Below are 17,011 nucleotides of genomic sequence, written 5' to 3' on the forward strand. Positions count from 1 at the left end.
TCTAAGAGATTAATAAGAGTGGACTGAAACTGCTCAGATTCTTCCTTCATAACACATACATGGGAATTGCTAGGAGCAGCTGCTCCTGTGCCTTCTTAATACATCATCTGCATACTGCCATATAGGTCACCATCCCTCAATCATTATTCATTACCTCTCTAGAATCTTCAGTGTACAATTTCATAAGTGTTTGGAGAAGGAACAGAGGTCTCAACTGATTTGGAACTAAACAGAAAACATCCATTAGTCATGATTTTCCCTTTATTATTTTTTCTTTCTTATACGGCGAGGGACAACTACCAGAATAACCCCACATCATCCTGCACCTTCAGAAATTAATAAGAGACAGCAGTAATGAAAATATCCAGAATCTGGTCATTTTCATTCAGCAGCCCACCTAAGGTCACTTGCTGCCTCAAAGTGGTGCATCTTTTTCAAGCTCTGGCAGCAAATCATTATTTACACACATTCACATGCAGTCACAAACAAGTGTAAGCTAGACCTAAAGAAATACTCATTTTTGCAATAACCATGGAAGGATTTGTTGTTTCTGCATGCATTTCTAAATATATAACTTTCATTTGCACACAATACAGACTTGTTAGAAAAAGAAAGTTACAACTCACAAAAAAAAAAAAGGTAAATTACTACTTTTGTTGCATATTTGTAATATTTTCAATTGAAAACAGCTAAGTGTTTTTGAGACCACAGCTGATCATTCAAAGAATAGAACACCTCATGGATTTTGAGCATTTCACTTGCCAATGACTCTTCACTGATTTGCCCAGAGATTATAGAGCTGTAACAGAATTCAGACACCCCTACAGCAGCTGCATGCTGCCATTCAGACCTGAAAGATTTCATGTTGTGATGAAATTTAATGTACTTGACATCCTTTGGGATTCTGGGGAGCAGCTAATAAAGAAATACAAACTATTACATAAATTTTTGGATTGTTATGATCCATGGCCAGTCTCAGGCCAGCAGTGAAGTTTCCCTACCCAAGTGCTGAAGACTCTTCCTTCTGTGTTTCAATTATCTCCTCTAGAAAGCATTTAACTAAATACACTAAATACATTTTAATGTATATATAATTAAATACTCTGGCCTTATAATTCAGAATTTTTAGAAGGCAACATGAATTAAACACACAGAGCTTCTCAAAACTCATTAAGCCATAATGCTAAAAAATCCTTGTTATATTTGTGACAGAATGTTTTAATCAGTTATTAATCATACATATTTTACCTATTTAGGTGCACAAAACAGCTTTCACAACTGGTGCATCTTGTGAGAATTTTTTAGGAAGACAGAGCCCCAAGCCATCTTGGACTCACCCAGGATTTAGGCACAGACATGGCAGAGAATGGGCACCAGAAGAGCCAGAGTGCTGAGCAGAAAGTCCCTGGAGGGTTTTCAAGATTTCTTCATTAGGGCAGAGTGAAGTGAGTAAAAAGTGTCCAAAGACAACTGGCAGGTTTGGAAATTTTGGACAGCACAGTTATAAAGCTATGTAACAAACACCAAAAAAAAATCTTTTTGTTAGTAATGTGTAAAAACACTTCATAATTTTTGTAGGTGTAACTGTGTGTAAAGTTATAGTGAAGTAATATGGACTTTACTTTAAAAAAAAAAAATATTCTGAGACAAAAGGTATTTCCACGTTAGAGCAGATGAAAGGGAAGGTGATCTGATGAAAACATCAGGATCTCTGCCTCCAGGAAAAGGGGGAAGGGCTTAAGCTTCTGAGATCTTTAATTTTTCATTTATAAAATACTGGAAACAGTTTTTGGATCCACATGACTTGACACATGCTACCACAAAGGGGTAATTGTGTACGAGAGCTTAAAAACAGAAGAAAGAAGAAAAAGAAAAACTATTTATGCAGAAAACCAATCCCTAGGCTTTAATAAGGCACAGCATCACCACAAAGAGAAAAAAAAGGTTTTAACCTAGTATTATTATGTACGTTTCAAATGTAGTCAGCCTTTGATCTTATTTAAATTTAAGATACGTGCTGTCTGCAACAGTAACTTCTGAACTATGCATGTTTCTTAATTCAATGTGGGTATCTTTTGATACCTCAAAATGCACAATGTTGTCCAGAAGTTTGTGCCTCAGTGGCACAGCCAGGATGCCAAATGAACTCTGAGAAGACAAATGTAAAATCTCAATTGTCACTAGATTTAATTCACAAAAAGTAATTCTATTAATGGCAAAGAGTTAACAGAGTGGTACAGTGATATAAAATATACTCAGGCTTGGAAAGACAATAAGCAGTGGCAAAAATCATCTCTGGTAGAGATAGGTTGACTACAGAACCATCAAACATATTGGCATAAAGGCATAATTCATCTGAATCATATATTCATTTTTTCCAGATCTTTTAGGTTGTATTTGTAACAACTTGCTAAGGAGATCCCATTTTTACATATGTATTCTCAGGTGTGCATAGAATTTATCACACAGTATCTACTATTTAACTGTCATTCAATTGGAATTAAAAATAACACACCTGCAATATGTCAGTTATAATATATGGAAATGCAGAAAAATCATATTCTGGATTGACTTTTCATCAGGCTCCGAAATCTTAATTGCACCTGCAATGTTCCAGCACACTTCTGCCTGCAGCGTGAAAAATGAGTGCAGTTACAGAGTTTGGGGCCTCAGCTAAGGAAGCCAGCTGAAAACCTGGCCCACTCCACTTTGGGTCTGGTTGGGAAAATGAGACTAAACTTCCAAATGGAGAATCATAATTCATAAGTGCTGTCTTTTCCATATTTCTACACACATCATTAGTGAATAAACTGTTAGCATACGCCAATTCTTACCACAAAAAAAAATAAAATGCTGTCTTAAAGTATAGGAAAGTAACAGCAGTGAAGATCTACATCTGGAAGTCCTGCATAATTCTGAATTGCTCCTACCAATTCAGAAAATTCTAAGCAGTAGCTATTGGCAAACATGGCTTCATATCTTTGGACTAATTCAAGATTTTTCAGGATGATTTCAGCTTTTTTCCCTCAAACATTGAGAACATTAAATTAAAGTCATACTGTTTGGCAGAAGGCAACTTTAATTCAAGCCAAGCAGCACCATGCACCACTGAAAACTACAAATGCACATAAAATTTCATCTGTAACTTTACTGCTCACTCCTGCCTGCTGTTTTGATCATGGAAGTGTTCTTGTGATGAGAACTGGGCAAATGCCATGACACCATGGCTATAAATATTGACAACAGGTCCTGTCTTGGGAGTTTCTGAACTGAAACATCAGAGCTGTGCCCCTGTTAAAATATGCAGGTTTCAGTCAAGTATGGGATGGCCAAACTGAGAAATAGAAACCAAGGTGCCACATCCACAATTCTGCACTCCTACAGAAACACCAATTCTACAGACTCTGAACTATCCAACACTGACTCTGACTGAATTTCAGTGCTATGTTCTATACAATCACAGGAGGGCTGTCATTTTGTCTATAAGGGGGATTAATACCAACCATAATTCCTCACATTGTGCCCATTCAATGAATAGCAGATTCAATTCAGTGTTTCTTAGTTCCAAAACACTAATATGAAAGATTGGTTGGTCTGCCTCTGCCAGCTGCACAAAAATCAGCTCATGCCAAATCCATCTTAGCCCAGAACATTATTATAAACAGATCATTTATTTGACTTTCCATAACAGAGACATTCAATGAACTGCCTGAGCTGGAAAGCAGCAGAGGGGAAAGATTTGATACATATAGAAGAAGCAACTTGAACAAAACCAGCCATTTAGGTTCACTGAGATCTCTTTCCCCATTCTCATCCTAAGGTTAGCACCATCTTCACAAGGAAGGAAGATGGCATTCATTCATTCCTGGTGGAAATGTCCAGTGTGGAATGTATCTGCAGGAAAAAAGCCAGAAATACTAGAAGACAGCTGACTTTCTTCAAAAAATTTTGTGCTAGAAATCTTCGAGCACTATTTTTTATGGGACACCCATTTTATGTATTAATCACACTGTGTTCAGGTTGTCCTACAATGCTAGATCAAATATTAAACAGCAATATTGTTTTATTCTGTCTCCTCCCAAAGTTGACTTTGGGAGATCAAATTAATTTAGATTTTTACTTTATTTTGCCCACAGAATCCTTCTAACTGTGAGAGCAGAAAAAACTGGAGGGTACTGTCCTGCTCCTAGAGAAAGTTTGAGTGCTGCAATCACAGAACTGCAGGATCTAAAATAATCTGCAAAACCCTTCTGCCCAAAGCTTTATTTGAAACTGCATGGATAAAAAAGTCTCAGAAAGAGAAACAGCTGTATCAACTCAAGAGTATAGATAATGCAAACAAAAAAAAATCTTTTCTTTTTCTGAGAGGATGAAGGATTTTCTAGAATATATTTATAAGAATATGGCATAATTTGCAATGTTTATATATTCAGAGCTCAGATTTTATCTTTGGACAAGTCTACAACACCTAACAAATCCATATAGGAATAAAAGATTTCTACCAAATCTCAGAAGTATGATAATTTATAGATGAATCATCTGACATGTACTTTCAAACAAGGAAGGCTTCTTAGCTTTAAAGTACTATTCCAATTGATATTAAATATTTCTTTTCAGAGTAACTCTTTCCTCCCGTTCATTATTTATGTTTTTCTCAAGTCTCCCTCTGTTGCATCACTTGTTTTCTGTATGCAACCAGCCCTGTTAAATTCCTGCTGAGCAGAGGATGACATTTCTTCATTCCTCACGTAGTTTCCACAATCTCTCAGATTCCCAAGCACATTCAAGATGGATTTTTTTTTTCCTCTACAACTTATTTGATTAAGGCGAGAGATTCACAGTTTCAGCAACTTCCCCTCTGCTCTCTGCAATACAAAAACCCCCAGCTTCCCCAGCTACAAGAGGTTCTAACTCAATAAAATTTAGGGATCCTTTTTCTGGAGTTGTTCCATTTTAGTTTTCTCACCCAGGGGGAGATCTGCTCTCCAAGATTATTTTCCAATTGCTATCAACCAGGGAAGAACAGGGTCCCAGGCTGGGATGCGACTATAAGCACACCTTTACATCTGCTGACAAAAAATAGCACCTAGAGCCACAAAGTGTTCCAGAAAAGCAGAATTTCAAAAGGCATGCCTATCTATTACCTCTTTTATAAATTTTCAATTATTAGGTCATGTGTCACCAAGACAAACATGTTCTGGAAAATACCAGTGTCCCAGAAACCAACAGTGAACCGGGGACACTAAACAGAGAATATCACTACTTGCAGAGAGAAGTTTAAGATCTTCAGCACTGAAAACTAAAGGCCTCTTCACATTAAATGCTGCAAGAAATAAAATGCAGGTCTTTATTAAAATGTGTGCGCTCATACAAAATTTCTCCTTGACATTTTAGAAGTATTGTAGTTTTTTCCAGAAACCAAGATCTATACAGCTCAGGGCTCAAATGATAGTTTTGTTTGGGGAAAAAAAACCCCAAAAACAAAACCACTTTATTTGCTTTTCCCCCCTGCTTTATTATTGAGAAATCTGTAAGAGAAAGAAAACCCTCTTCCCTTAACGAATTTCCTACGCTCATTAACAGGAGTGACAGGTCCCTCATGGGACAGGGAGGGACTCCAGCACAATGTGCTTCTCCTACAGAGATATCGACCTCTTTTCAGAAATTTTGGCTGCCAGCTGACAAGACTGGCCCAAGCACAGAGAACAAGGCTCAGTCTGTCACTGGAGCCTGTGAGATTCCTTCCAATTGCTCATAAAGGCACTGGTGCCAAGGAATCCCCGAGGTGACAACAGCCTCTGGACACTGCAGCACAACGAACGAACCAGGGGACGGACAGAGGTCGTTAGTGTTCATTAGAGCTGGAAAACACATTGGCCCACCACTGCAGCAATAAGATGCCTCTGCCATTTAATTGCTTTTCCAAACTTATCCAGACACAGTTAAATCACTAAAAAATCAGAGGTCAGAAAGACCTGGTAGGTCTTCCAGTCCACGCTCCTGCCAGTGCAGATGGCTGTAAGGTGACTCTTCTGTACCTGCATCAGATAAAAGATCCACTGCTACAGGCAGTGTGTGGGGTCTGGTTTCCACCCAGCCCCAGGCTTTAAACAAAATATAACTGGAAATGCATTTTGGTCAAAGCCCCACTAGTCTCACAACAGATACAGAACGTAGACTTTCACATAACGCTTGAATGAGTCCTGCCAGACACAGGCACATCTGAGCACATATTTAAGGCAGAAAGGCCTGAAGGCAAGGCAGAGGCTTTAGATGCTGTCTACTACTAAATGTTTTTCCAAATAAAATGAGAGTGAAACATTAGCAAAGCCTGTCCATCACTGACAATGTAGCTTAACAGACCTACACTGGTAGAACAGGGTGTGCCAACAAAAACAAAACAGGTTTTACTGATTCTAGATCTTCTCATTTCCTAAGTTCTCTGGCAAAAATTGATTTAAGCCTGTTCATTTCCAAGGATTTATAAACATGCATACCTAATGGACTAGCAAGGACAACCATGGTATGAGCTACAACACACAAATCAGGTTAAGAGCTGCATTTGGAAGAAAGGTGGTTTTGACTTTCCACTGCACCATACATTTAAAGAAATGTAGCATATTAAAAGCATGAAGATTCTAAATTAAAACACTTACTGCTTTCACACCACAAAACCAAGTTAGTACTAAAGCAGAAATACTGCAAGGATTTGTCTTTCAAGAAATTTTAATATATGAAGATGACATGATAAGAAAATATTGATACTAAGGATTTTGGCAGTAAAGAAACTTCTGTTAGAAGTCAGTTTTGACAATTCTTTGAATCTAAAAGACCTGTAAGTACTAAAATGTCATCTGTCTATCCATGTGAGAGTTAGCTTTGGCAGTGTTTCAAAAGTATAAAAAAACACTCTTTGTTATATATTTTCTCTACGACAATGTATTTTCAAAGCTGCCTAAGAGGTCATATTCTCTCGAGAAGAACAGTGAGATGCATATCAGTTACAGAAAGAGTTGCAGAAAATAGCTAAGTTTGAATACTCATAACAATCAATGGGTCAAACTGGATAAAAGCACAAAGTGTGGAATTTATTGTCAAGACTTAGAACTTAAAAGCTTTCAAATAACTCCTTCAATTCAGACATTCACTGCTCTGTTCAAGCTAAATTAAACAAACCATTTGGAATCTAACCTGGTTATCTCTATATATATTTGTCTAATGTTAAATGATATCATCATCACAACCTTCCCCCTTTTTCTTTTTTTTTATTATGGACTATTCCACTTATAGGTCTGGTAAATGGAGATGTCTGGCTCATAGAGCTATAATTTTTAAAGCTTTGAAAATGAAAAGGAGAGAGAGAAGGTTAGCAAACAAAGTAAGACAACATAGTGCACTAATTGTTCATCCCTGACCTCTTCCAAACTACTGCAAAACTGTTAAAAGTTGCCTGAGCTGTTTTTAGGCAATTCAACTTTGGTCTTTTTCAACAGCTACAAGGTAAAGAAGCCCTTTAAAAGTGAGGCTACACATCAAATAATAGGAGATCTGTAATTTTTTTGTAATTTTTTTTTTGCATAAAAACAAATTAATTTACATTGAAAAAAAATCCTGTGAAAAGATTATTCACTAACTGCAGTTGGTGATCCATCCAACTATGGTGATTCTGCCAACTGTGCTCAGCTGATAAAGACACTAAAATAACAAGAAATTAATACATCTAATTTTCTGAGTACTTACAGATTCTTGGATTTGAATGCTTCAGCAAAGTGCTGCACACTCTGAAGAGAAGCAAGGTCTAAGGTCATTGCCTCCACCTTGGCTTTATGCTGGAACAAGAGAAAATATAAAAAAAAAAAGATAAATAACAGCAAGTTCAGTTCACAGTATCACGTTACAGTAAATGTGTTATGAAGCTTGTCTGATTCCCTTGTTTAACATTATAACCCCAGAGTGAATACAAATCATCAAAAAGGACGGACGAGCACAACATTTAGTGCCAAAAGTAGCATTTGTGATTTGGTGATTCTGCTAAAAACATCCACTATGTAATGCACAGCTTTATGCAATGCAATGAATCGACTCAAGGCAGTGGTAAGGTTAATAGGTATCTTTCTGCTTTGATTTTGATGGTGAAACTTATGTAACTCATGAAATAAAAAGTAGAGTAAGTGCTATTCTCAGTATATGCTATTTTTTAGGTACCATACCAATAGGAAAAAAAGCAGTAAATACTCTTTAAAAAACATCTAACTTGAGATTGGCACATATTAATCAAAAAAAAATTCTATTTTTCACAGTAGGTGATATAAAAGACAGTATAAAATGACCACAGAAAATAACAAATCAGTCTAGACAGTGCTTTACACAATAAGAGTTTACCAGGGCATATTATAAATGCACTTCCCTGTGAGGGTGGGGAGGCCCTGGCACAGGAGTTGTGGACTCCCCATCCCTGGAAGTGTCCAAGGCCAGGTTGGATGGGGCTTGGAGCACCCTGGGATAGTGGAAGGTGTCCCTACTCATGGCAGAGGGGTGGAACAAGATGGGATTTAAGATCCAGCCCAAACCATTCTGTGATTCTGTGTCTTCAAAAGAAATTCTGTGTATACCTAATGCAAACTTTTCACCTAGGGGAGGACACACTATCCCAAAACACAATTTTCAGCTTTAAGATCCCCGTTTCCAGATATTACAAAACTCCAAATCTCAGAACAAAATGAACCAAAAGCCTATTTTCATCACAAGACCAAAGTCATCACAAAACCAAGTAGCTGGTGATGGGGATCTGCTGAGATTATAGGGATATACCAGGAGCATTGCTGGAGGAATGGAAGGACAGCAGCACACAAGTCAGCACAGAAGGAAGCCAGGAAAAATCTGTCATTGTCTCCCAAGCTCAAGTGATCCATGTGATCTCCTCATTTCATTATATCTGGCACTTTTCTCCCTACATCTGTTTTCTATTTTGCTAGTACCCATTCTGCCTGCTACAACTACCTTACAGGTTTGGTTTAAACAGAATATCACCACAGTTCCTCTTGCCCCATTCCAGCCAGACTTATCAGGACAGCAAAATAAACACAACTAAAATTTCAACAGGTTCCGTTTCCATAGGAAATATCAATATTCTGGAGCCAGAAAATGCTAAACCAAAGTTTGCTACAAAGAGGTTTTTTACCCCCACAAGATGCACATCATTCTGGAACTCATTTTGTCCCACTGGGTAAATATTTTCTTCTGTTTGATGGTCAGAGACTTGAGAAAGATGATGCTGCCTTGCATTATGCAATAGAACTCCAGAATTCCTCTTCAGCTGTGCAGCTCAAAGCTGTTTACTCACTACAGAAGTGGTGTGCATTGTTGGGTTTACTTTGCCTCTGCTTTCCTCAGTAGAAACTTGGCTCTCCCAAGGGTAAAAGGACAAGAAAACTATAAATATAGGGACATAAGGGGGTCAAAAAACAAAATAATCAAGTATAGTTCAACAGACTAGACCACAAGCTGTCAGCTACTGTCCTCCTAGAGATAAGGATTCAAATCCACACAGTATCACCCAGGTAATGCTTTTCCTCTTGGTGTCACACATTAGGTTTCTGCTACTGATTCCAAGAACAGAAAAGAGGCATCTGTACTTCAAGCCCAAAAGAAAAAAAGAAGTATGGAGCCTTCAAAACACTTTCTGAAATAGAATTTAAGCAAACTCAGATCAGCCTGGATTTGGGGATTAATACGTTGAAAACATAAAAATCAGAAAATTAAAAATCATAGTATTTTTTCAACTTTCTCCCTGCTTTTGTTGTTTAAAACTTTGGTGGTTTCAGCCTGCATTTCCTTCATATGTACAGAAGGCACACACTGAGCACAAACACACATTTACTTTGTTTTCTTCACAGGAAAAACTGGAACATGGGACATCCAGAGCACCATGAACCTGACAGCTCAGCTTCTGAAGGCACTCAAGAAGCCAGGTGTGAGCGTTTTCTCCCAGCACAAGAAATCAGTTTAATGTACCATGAGCTTGGGCAAGTTCTCCAAATTTTTTTCTTCAGATTCTCCCATCAACTGAGAACCCAGCACCTCTCACCCCACAGAGGTTTTCTGTAGACCACCAATTCCTACTCCAGTTTGAGACTGTGAAATGCTAAACCTTTAGTATCAATTCATTTCTATTCCAAATTTTCCCATTGTCACTTATATCACAATAACTTTTTTAAAAAAACCCTATGAATAAAGCAACATACTTGCAAGGTATGTTCTTAATAATGTAAGAATATTTCCATTAAATGACAAGTAGAAGGTTTTATGTTTGTTTTCTTACAGTAGCTCAGAATTACCTCTGTTATAATGTTTTCCCTCTTTCCCTAGAAGCCTAGGTGTCACATATTGTGATATGTATACAAGAGCTAGGGGGTTTTAATAAAAAATAAAACTAAAAATCATTTTTGCTAAAAGGCATCTTAACTGTAATTGTTCTCAGCAGTCAGAACTGATTGTTAATGGTATGCTGCAAATCCTGATCTAATGTGTCATAATTGTATTATGCTGATGTCTCTCACTACTTCACATGTTTTCAGTACTGAATTATGCCTCATTTTATGTTGTGAAACCTTAAATGAGACTTGCCACCTTCCCAAATACAGGAGACAGTCTTTAAACTGCCATCATCAAATCAATACACTAAGGCAGAAAACTCCAGAATTTTGAAAATTAAATTGACAAAAGGTATTAATGTTCTCTCTACTACCTTATTTTCAATTACACAATTTAAGGAGAAAGTAGATAATGAAATGAGTGTAGAATAATTTAAAGAGCTCTTTTCCAAACCACAGGATTGTAACTACGTGGTACCAGTGGAAAGCTGTGCAAAATGAACTGCTGTCCTTGCTGCAGATACCCAGCACAAATGTCCCACCTGCATCCAAAACCACCTTCAGGACTGGGCCCAGAGCAGCTCTGCAAAGTGGCCAAAGGAGATCAGACACAAGGGCTGGGCAACTTCTGCTATCTGCTGAACCCTGTGAAATCCAGCTCAGCCAGAACCAGCTGAAAGTTCTGAGGCTGGGATGGGGCTATTTCTATTTCATGAAGCCAGATGAGCAGTTCAAGGCTAACAATGTCCAGGCATCAACACGGTGCCTCTGAAGAAGCAGCCAAAGGCAAATCAATCTCCAGTTCCAAACAAGCCCTCTTCTAAACCCAACACAACAACACTTTAAAAAGTGCAAAGAAAAAAAATCTATCTTATATTTCATGTTTCACACCCAGTTCTAAAAGCCTTTCATCAATATTTCCAGGTAAGTTTCATTACTCTACACAACCCCAGAAAACAGCTTATTCAGTTTTGTATGTAAGCTGCTCCCTATTGGAGCAAAAATATTAAAAATGCTTAAGTGCAATTGGCTATATTTTGCACTCATGCTAGAAAAATGCTTATTGAGCCAGAAAGTAACACAAAAGTGAAAACCCCCCGAAAGCCAGCTATTTCACTATATGCAATGCATTCACTTTACAGCTTAAAAATTGTTTAAAAATGAACACTGCATGGTAGAGTAGTTTGGCAGTAAACATGATTGTGCATTTGTGTCTTGGTATTGAAGAAGGAGCCTTTTTTCATAGTGAATTTTTCATTCAAATGTAAGTGATGATTTACGTTAAATATAGGTAAAGCATAGCTACATTTTCCTGAAGGATTGCAAGGAAGTGAAGAGCAGTACAATAAGTTGAAGCATAAAAGCTTTCTCTGTCATAATATTTATTATAATGGCATATAAAATAGCTGAAATAAATAATAGATGACTAAAAGTAAATTCATATGATAAAGAATCTTTCAGCAGACACCATTACTTCTGACTGCTCCAGTTTCATACAGAGTTGAAGAGTCTTAATAAATATGCTGTAGCCCCTGTATCTTATGTAAGTACAAGTCATTTTGTGAGGGCCTACTTAAAATGTACCATAGTGGACACTACATAATTTACTGTATAATTTTGCTCTCAGAAAACAGTGTGTGTACATCTTCAATATTTAAAAGTCCTTAACTCAAAACTGAATACCTAGCACAACAACACGAATATCTGACTTTGAGGAACTGAAAGTGTAATCAACTGGTAAAAAGAGGTTTAATTTAATACAGAAAAATCTTCATGACAACATCTTGGAATGCAGATAGTTCTGATAGGCTGTCTGAGGAAGAAAATCATCAGGAAAACAAAGAATTTTACATCAAAGCTGATGAAAAATCTATGGAATTACCTGAAAATAGGTAAACAAATAACCAAATCTCAGCATATGACAAGCAATGCCCAAATAAACTCATATTTCCATGTTGAGGATGGAGCAGGGGATGTTTTAGAAGCACAGCTGACAATTTGACACATAGCTTATGACAGTCAATAGCCAGTGCCATGCACTATTTATGGGGGTACCTAATGGGGAAAAAGGCTTTCACTCAGGATTAGGACTGCAAATATTGCTGTCCCTAATGTAGTCAACATTTGGTGCTTCATGCAAAACTGGATTTATGCAATGGCAGCTTCACCTGGTTGTGTGCTTGGAATGCTCTGCAGCTCCTTGGAGCTGATGGGGATGGGTGCATCCCACTGCTTTCAGAGCAACCCAGCACCTCTGGGAGCTGCTTTAATTATGTCCTCTGCTGCTGCCTTTGGGACACCTCAATAAAGTTCATTAGCAGACCTTGTGGTGGAACATTTTTACACTCATTTTTCTTGTTTTCCCCCCTCCTCTTCCCCCCAATATCAGCAGTATTTGTGCAGCACTTTCAAATTTCCACTAACTTTATGCAAAACAACACAAACCAATTTCCCAAATATTAACCATTTTACTAAACCATTTATGAGATGTACAAGGAAATAGCTGTGACTAACTTGATTCTTCATGAAAATCAGAGATGGAAAGGATTTTCTTTCATTAGGAAAAAAAACCCATTTAGTAATACTTGGTTTCACTATTTCCTGATGTGTTTGTTTTACCTGTATTTTGATTGTAATTTAGTGGTGTAAATTTTCCCATTATTCTTCTTGCTCAATCCTGTCATAGTCTTAATTAATTAAACCTTCATTTGTAAAGCCTGGTTCTTCCTGCTTAAGTAACTAGATCTTCCTGATCTTGACAAAAATGGAATTCCTGCATGGGTTGCCTTCATGCAAGTCAGGAGAACAGTACACAGATCAAGATTTGATGGGTCAGTGTGAGCCTCCAAACTGCTCAGACTACTGAGCAGCCTTGGACCAACATATCTTAAAGAATAAATTATTAGTACCATTGTTTTCCTGTTCTTCCAGAACAATTCTGGATGTTTGGCAGAGAACAGTGTTTATCTTCCTGGCACCATCTACAACTTAGAGGCCTCTTCAGAAAAACCTGAAGCCCCCAAGCTGTTCTAGGATTGTCTTGCAAATGAATTTCTAAAAGTTGCAATTGTCCCCCCACACAATACACTTGAACAAACATCTGAACAGGAGATTTAATGTTGGGCTCAGCTGGGTTATAAAATCAACCAAGAAGTCTGGATCCTCCCTCAGATGGAGATTAGATGTGAAAGCAACATGTAAGCCTGACATTCTGAAGGTGAGAGATGTGGAAAAGTGATAAAGATGGCCTGATAGGAAGGAGTTCAGCTTCTGAGGATGGCATACACCAACCTGGCATTTGGTCCTCACGTTTAAAGAAATCACTGTCCACAGAAATGTTTTTCCTTTGTTCAATTTACCTATAATTTAAAATCCAAACACAAAAATGGGACTTAAGTCTCCAGGTACAGTTTGAATATTTGACTTATCATGTAATCACCATTTTAAATTTCCCAATAGTTTTAGAACTTTATCTCTTTCTATTATCAAATGTCCACACATACATTCATTCGTTTCCTTGTGGTTGCTTCATTTTTCAGATTTTAATATCCTTTTTTAATAAATCTTCTGCAATAAGTCCCACTTACCAGTACAATAAGCAATAATGTTATTTCATAATCTTTACATTAGTTAAGTCTTAGATCAGTATCTCTGTAAATTTGACCTCTCATATCTTCTGAAGACAATTATAAAGAAAAAAAGGAAAACATCTGCATTTCTTAATGAAATTAATATCTTCAGTGAAGTAAACTATGCCCCAGCAATCCTAGATCATGCTTAGAAGAAGCAAAAGAAGTCATTCCTCTAATAAAGATATTTTTATAATTATTTATTCCATAACCAGAGAGAACAAAAACATACAAAAAACTGCTGGACTATAATTTCAGAATACTTCATTTAGCAGGCTCCAAATGCCCTGATTTTTCCTGGATGCACATTGTTCCATAGCACACAGGACACATTTGTTCAGTAACAAGAAATTACATGTACTTAAACAAAAATCTACTGCAGATTCTGGAAATAGGAATTTGTTTAGCTCTTAATGCACATAAACTGTGGGTAATTACTTGGGAGCCTACTTTTAGCTGGATTTTCTTTTTTTGTTCTTTCCCTGGATATAGATCACTTCTTTCCATTTCCAAACGCCCGCTCCTGTAAAGCTCATTTGAATTTATCTTGGGGAATCTCAAATAATCTTGGCAATATATAACATCATGTGTATGGTTTACTATTCTAATAAACATATCTTCTTGTTTAGAGAATGATCAAGGGAGCCTGGGAACATGTAACAGAATCTCAGCTGTGGAGAGCCTCCTATTCAGATGCTTTCAATTCCTTTCATTCTGCAAGATTCGAAGTGATAGCAGAATGCATTTTCAAAGAGAGCAACAAGGCAAACAGCATTGGGATAATTTAGAAGCTACAGGCTTTTTTCCCTTTTAAAAACTCCCTCTATTTGAAGTCTTTGAGATTAAATAAACCCAGTTTATGGGTTGCTGAGAAGGAAGCAACGTAGGAGGCAACAGGGTAATGGATTTGTTGGAAATGGCAGAAGCTGGGGGAAAAGGAGAATTTTTAAATGGGCTAAACCCATAACATCCCTATTGCAATTCATTATTATTGTTAATTATCCATAAAATTAAAGAGGTGTTATCTCCTATGTCCAGCTCCACACACAAAACTTAGAGCAGGATTTCACGCGCAGCTCTCACAGAGGGAAGGGAAGGCAGCATCCCCACTCCAGATGACAAACAAGAGGAGAAAAGCATGATGGTCAAAAGGGCAACAATGTTTAAGTAAATACAAAATGAACCTTTTTTTCCCTGTTCTCTCATGATCCATAACCATAAGCTACGTTGTTGCCTGAAAGTGCAGACATGCACTGTGCAGTGCATTAATCCTTCAAACACTAACAGATGCTGGCAGGGATTTAGGCTGGAATGTATTTACAAAGTGACAAATTATGTTCCGTATTATACAGAGAGAGAAAGAGCACCCACAAATAGGCTGATAAATGTCAGCTGCAGTCACGACAAACGGTTTATTTTTATTATACTGTAACCACAAATGTTTTTTGCAGGGAGGCCCAAAGATTTATTTGTTGCAGGAAAAAACAAGATTATATATGACACAAAGTAATAACTGTGAGATCACTGATGTTCTGGGCAGCTTGCCCTCCTGGAAGCTGCGTTCAGGTTGAAAAATGTTGCTTAAAAATGGTATGTTATATGACACAAAATAAGTAGTTCATAAATCTGTATTGAAACAACAATAACTAATAATTAAAGACGAGCCTTAGGATATGGCTCCTACAAGTTAGAAAGGAAAGCATACTCTTTCCTTTAGTGGAACGTTGCAAGTGAAGCAACAATATTAAAATAAATCTGATGAAATTGTTTCAGATGAAAAACCAAGTGCTGTAATTGCGAGCTGGGAGCAGTGTGCATTTTCGATCCTGCAGCACAATTAATTGGCAGAATAGTGACGTCTGCAGGTTTACAAATGCATTGCAGCTGTTTGGGAGGATGGCAAAGCTTCCCAAGAGATTTAAGGTACAGTTCTTTCCCCCTGCTCTTTAATATTATGAAAAATAAAAATATCAATATGGTTAAAAGTCATCGCTTCTGTACTCAGGAATAATGTCAGGATGCTTCAACGTAAGTAGAAATAAATATATGAGACAAAGAAATGAAAGAACTGAATAATTAGCTATTTAAGCCATTTTAATTGGCAGTTCATGGTTACAATTTCCTAGATTTAAACAATATAACATTGATAACTTACAGAACAGTATCCTCAAAGAAATAAACACATACACAAACTCTTTTGTTTCCCCAGCTGTTCACATTCCCAAGCTAAGAGATGCATTGAAAATGGTCACATTGATATGTATGTAATTTTAGAAAGTGAAATAAAAGGGCTGAATCGCATTAGTAAAGATTTCTTGTACAAGGGTTGGCAGGATCAGCTTCTTAATATACACTCAATATACACATTATACACTTGAACAAAAATATGAAGTCTTTCTGCATGCACAGGAAAATATCAGTACCAGAATATGGAAACCTGCCCTTCTGCCACCTCAACTGTGGTCACAAAAAGAGGAGGCTTTTCTCTACTTTCTTTCTAAAGAAATGTGGAGTGACAAAGAAAACAAGAACAAAGCAAACACAATGGCTGAAATTAAATTTGTGTGCAAACGTGGCCCATCTCGGGAATCACTGACATAAAACCAAACACATCATTAAATAGCTAAGGTAATTCCAAGGTTGTCTGAAAAGCTGAGATCAAAGTCCAGACTATGTATTTTACAGATGCACAATGGGGCAGCCCCAGACAGGAGGGGTCAGAAGGCCACGTCCCATTGTTCTAATAAGTAAGAAAGTTTAAAATAGCTTTAGTGTAAATGTGAAAAAAGTTCACAATCAAATGTCTTATTTTTAAGCACCATCAACATGAAAAGCTTTGACATTTTAACTTACTAAATATACATGAATTTTCTGATAAAATTTTGATCTCAAGGGAACAGAAGCAATCCAGAAAATAATTGTCTCATGCAGCAATATAGAGGGAGAGCAGACAATCTCTCATCATTAAACTTACTAAAACACTTGTTTCCTAAATATTACTTGTGTATG

General features: G+C 37.2%; 1 protein-coding gene across 1 annotated transcript in view; it reads right to left on the bottom strand.

Moving 5' to 3' along the window:
• WWOX (WW domain containing oxidoreductase) overlaps window positions 1-17,011 on the bottom strand; it is a 473,213-nt gene that overhangs the window by 370,276 nt on the left and 85,926 nt on the right. The window contains exon 6 of the mRNA XM_015639852.2: window positions 7,741-7,829. Within this exon, the coding sequence (XP_015495338.1) occupies window positions 7,741-7,829 (89 nt within the window). The remainder of the gene's footprint in view (window positions 1-7,740; window positions 7,830-17,011) is intronic.

The sequence above is a fragment of the Parus major genome, chromosome 11 (genome assembly GCF_001522545.3).
Source record: "Parus major isolate Abel chromosome 11, Parus_major1.1, whole genome shotgun sequence".
NCBI classification, from domain to species: Eukaryota; Metazoa; Chordata; class Aves; order Passeriformes; family Paridae; genus Parus; species Parus major.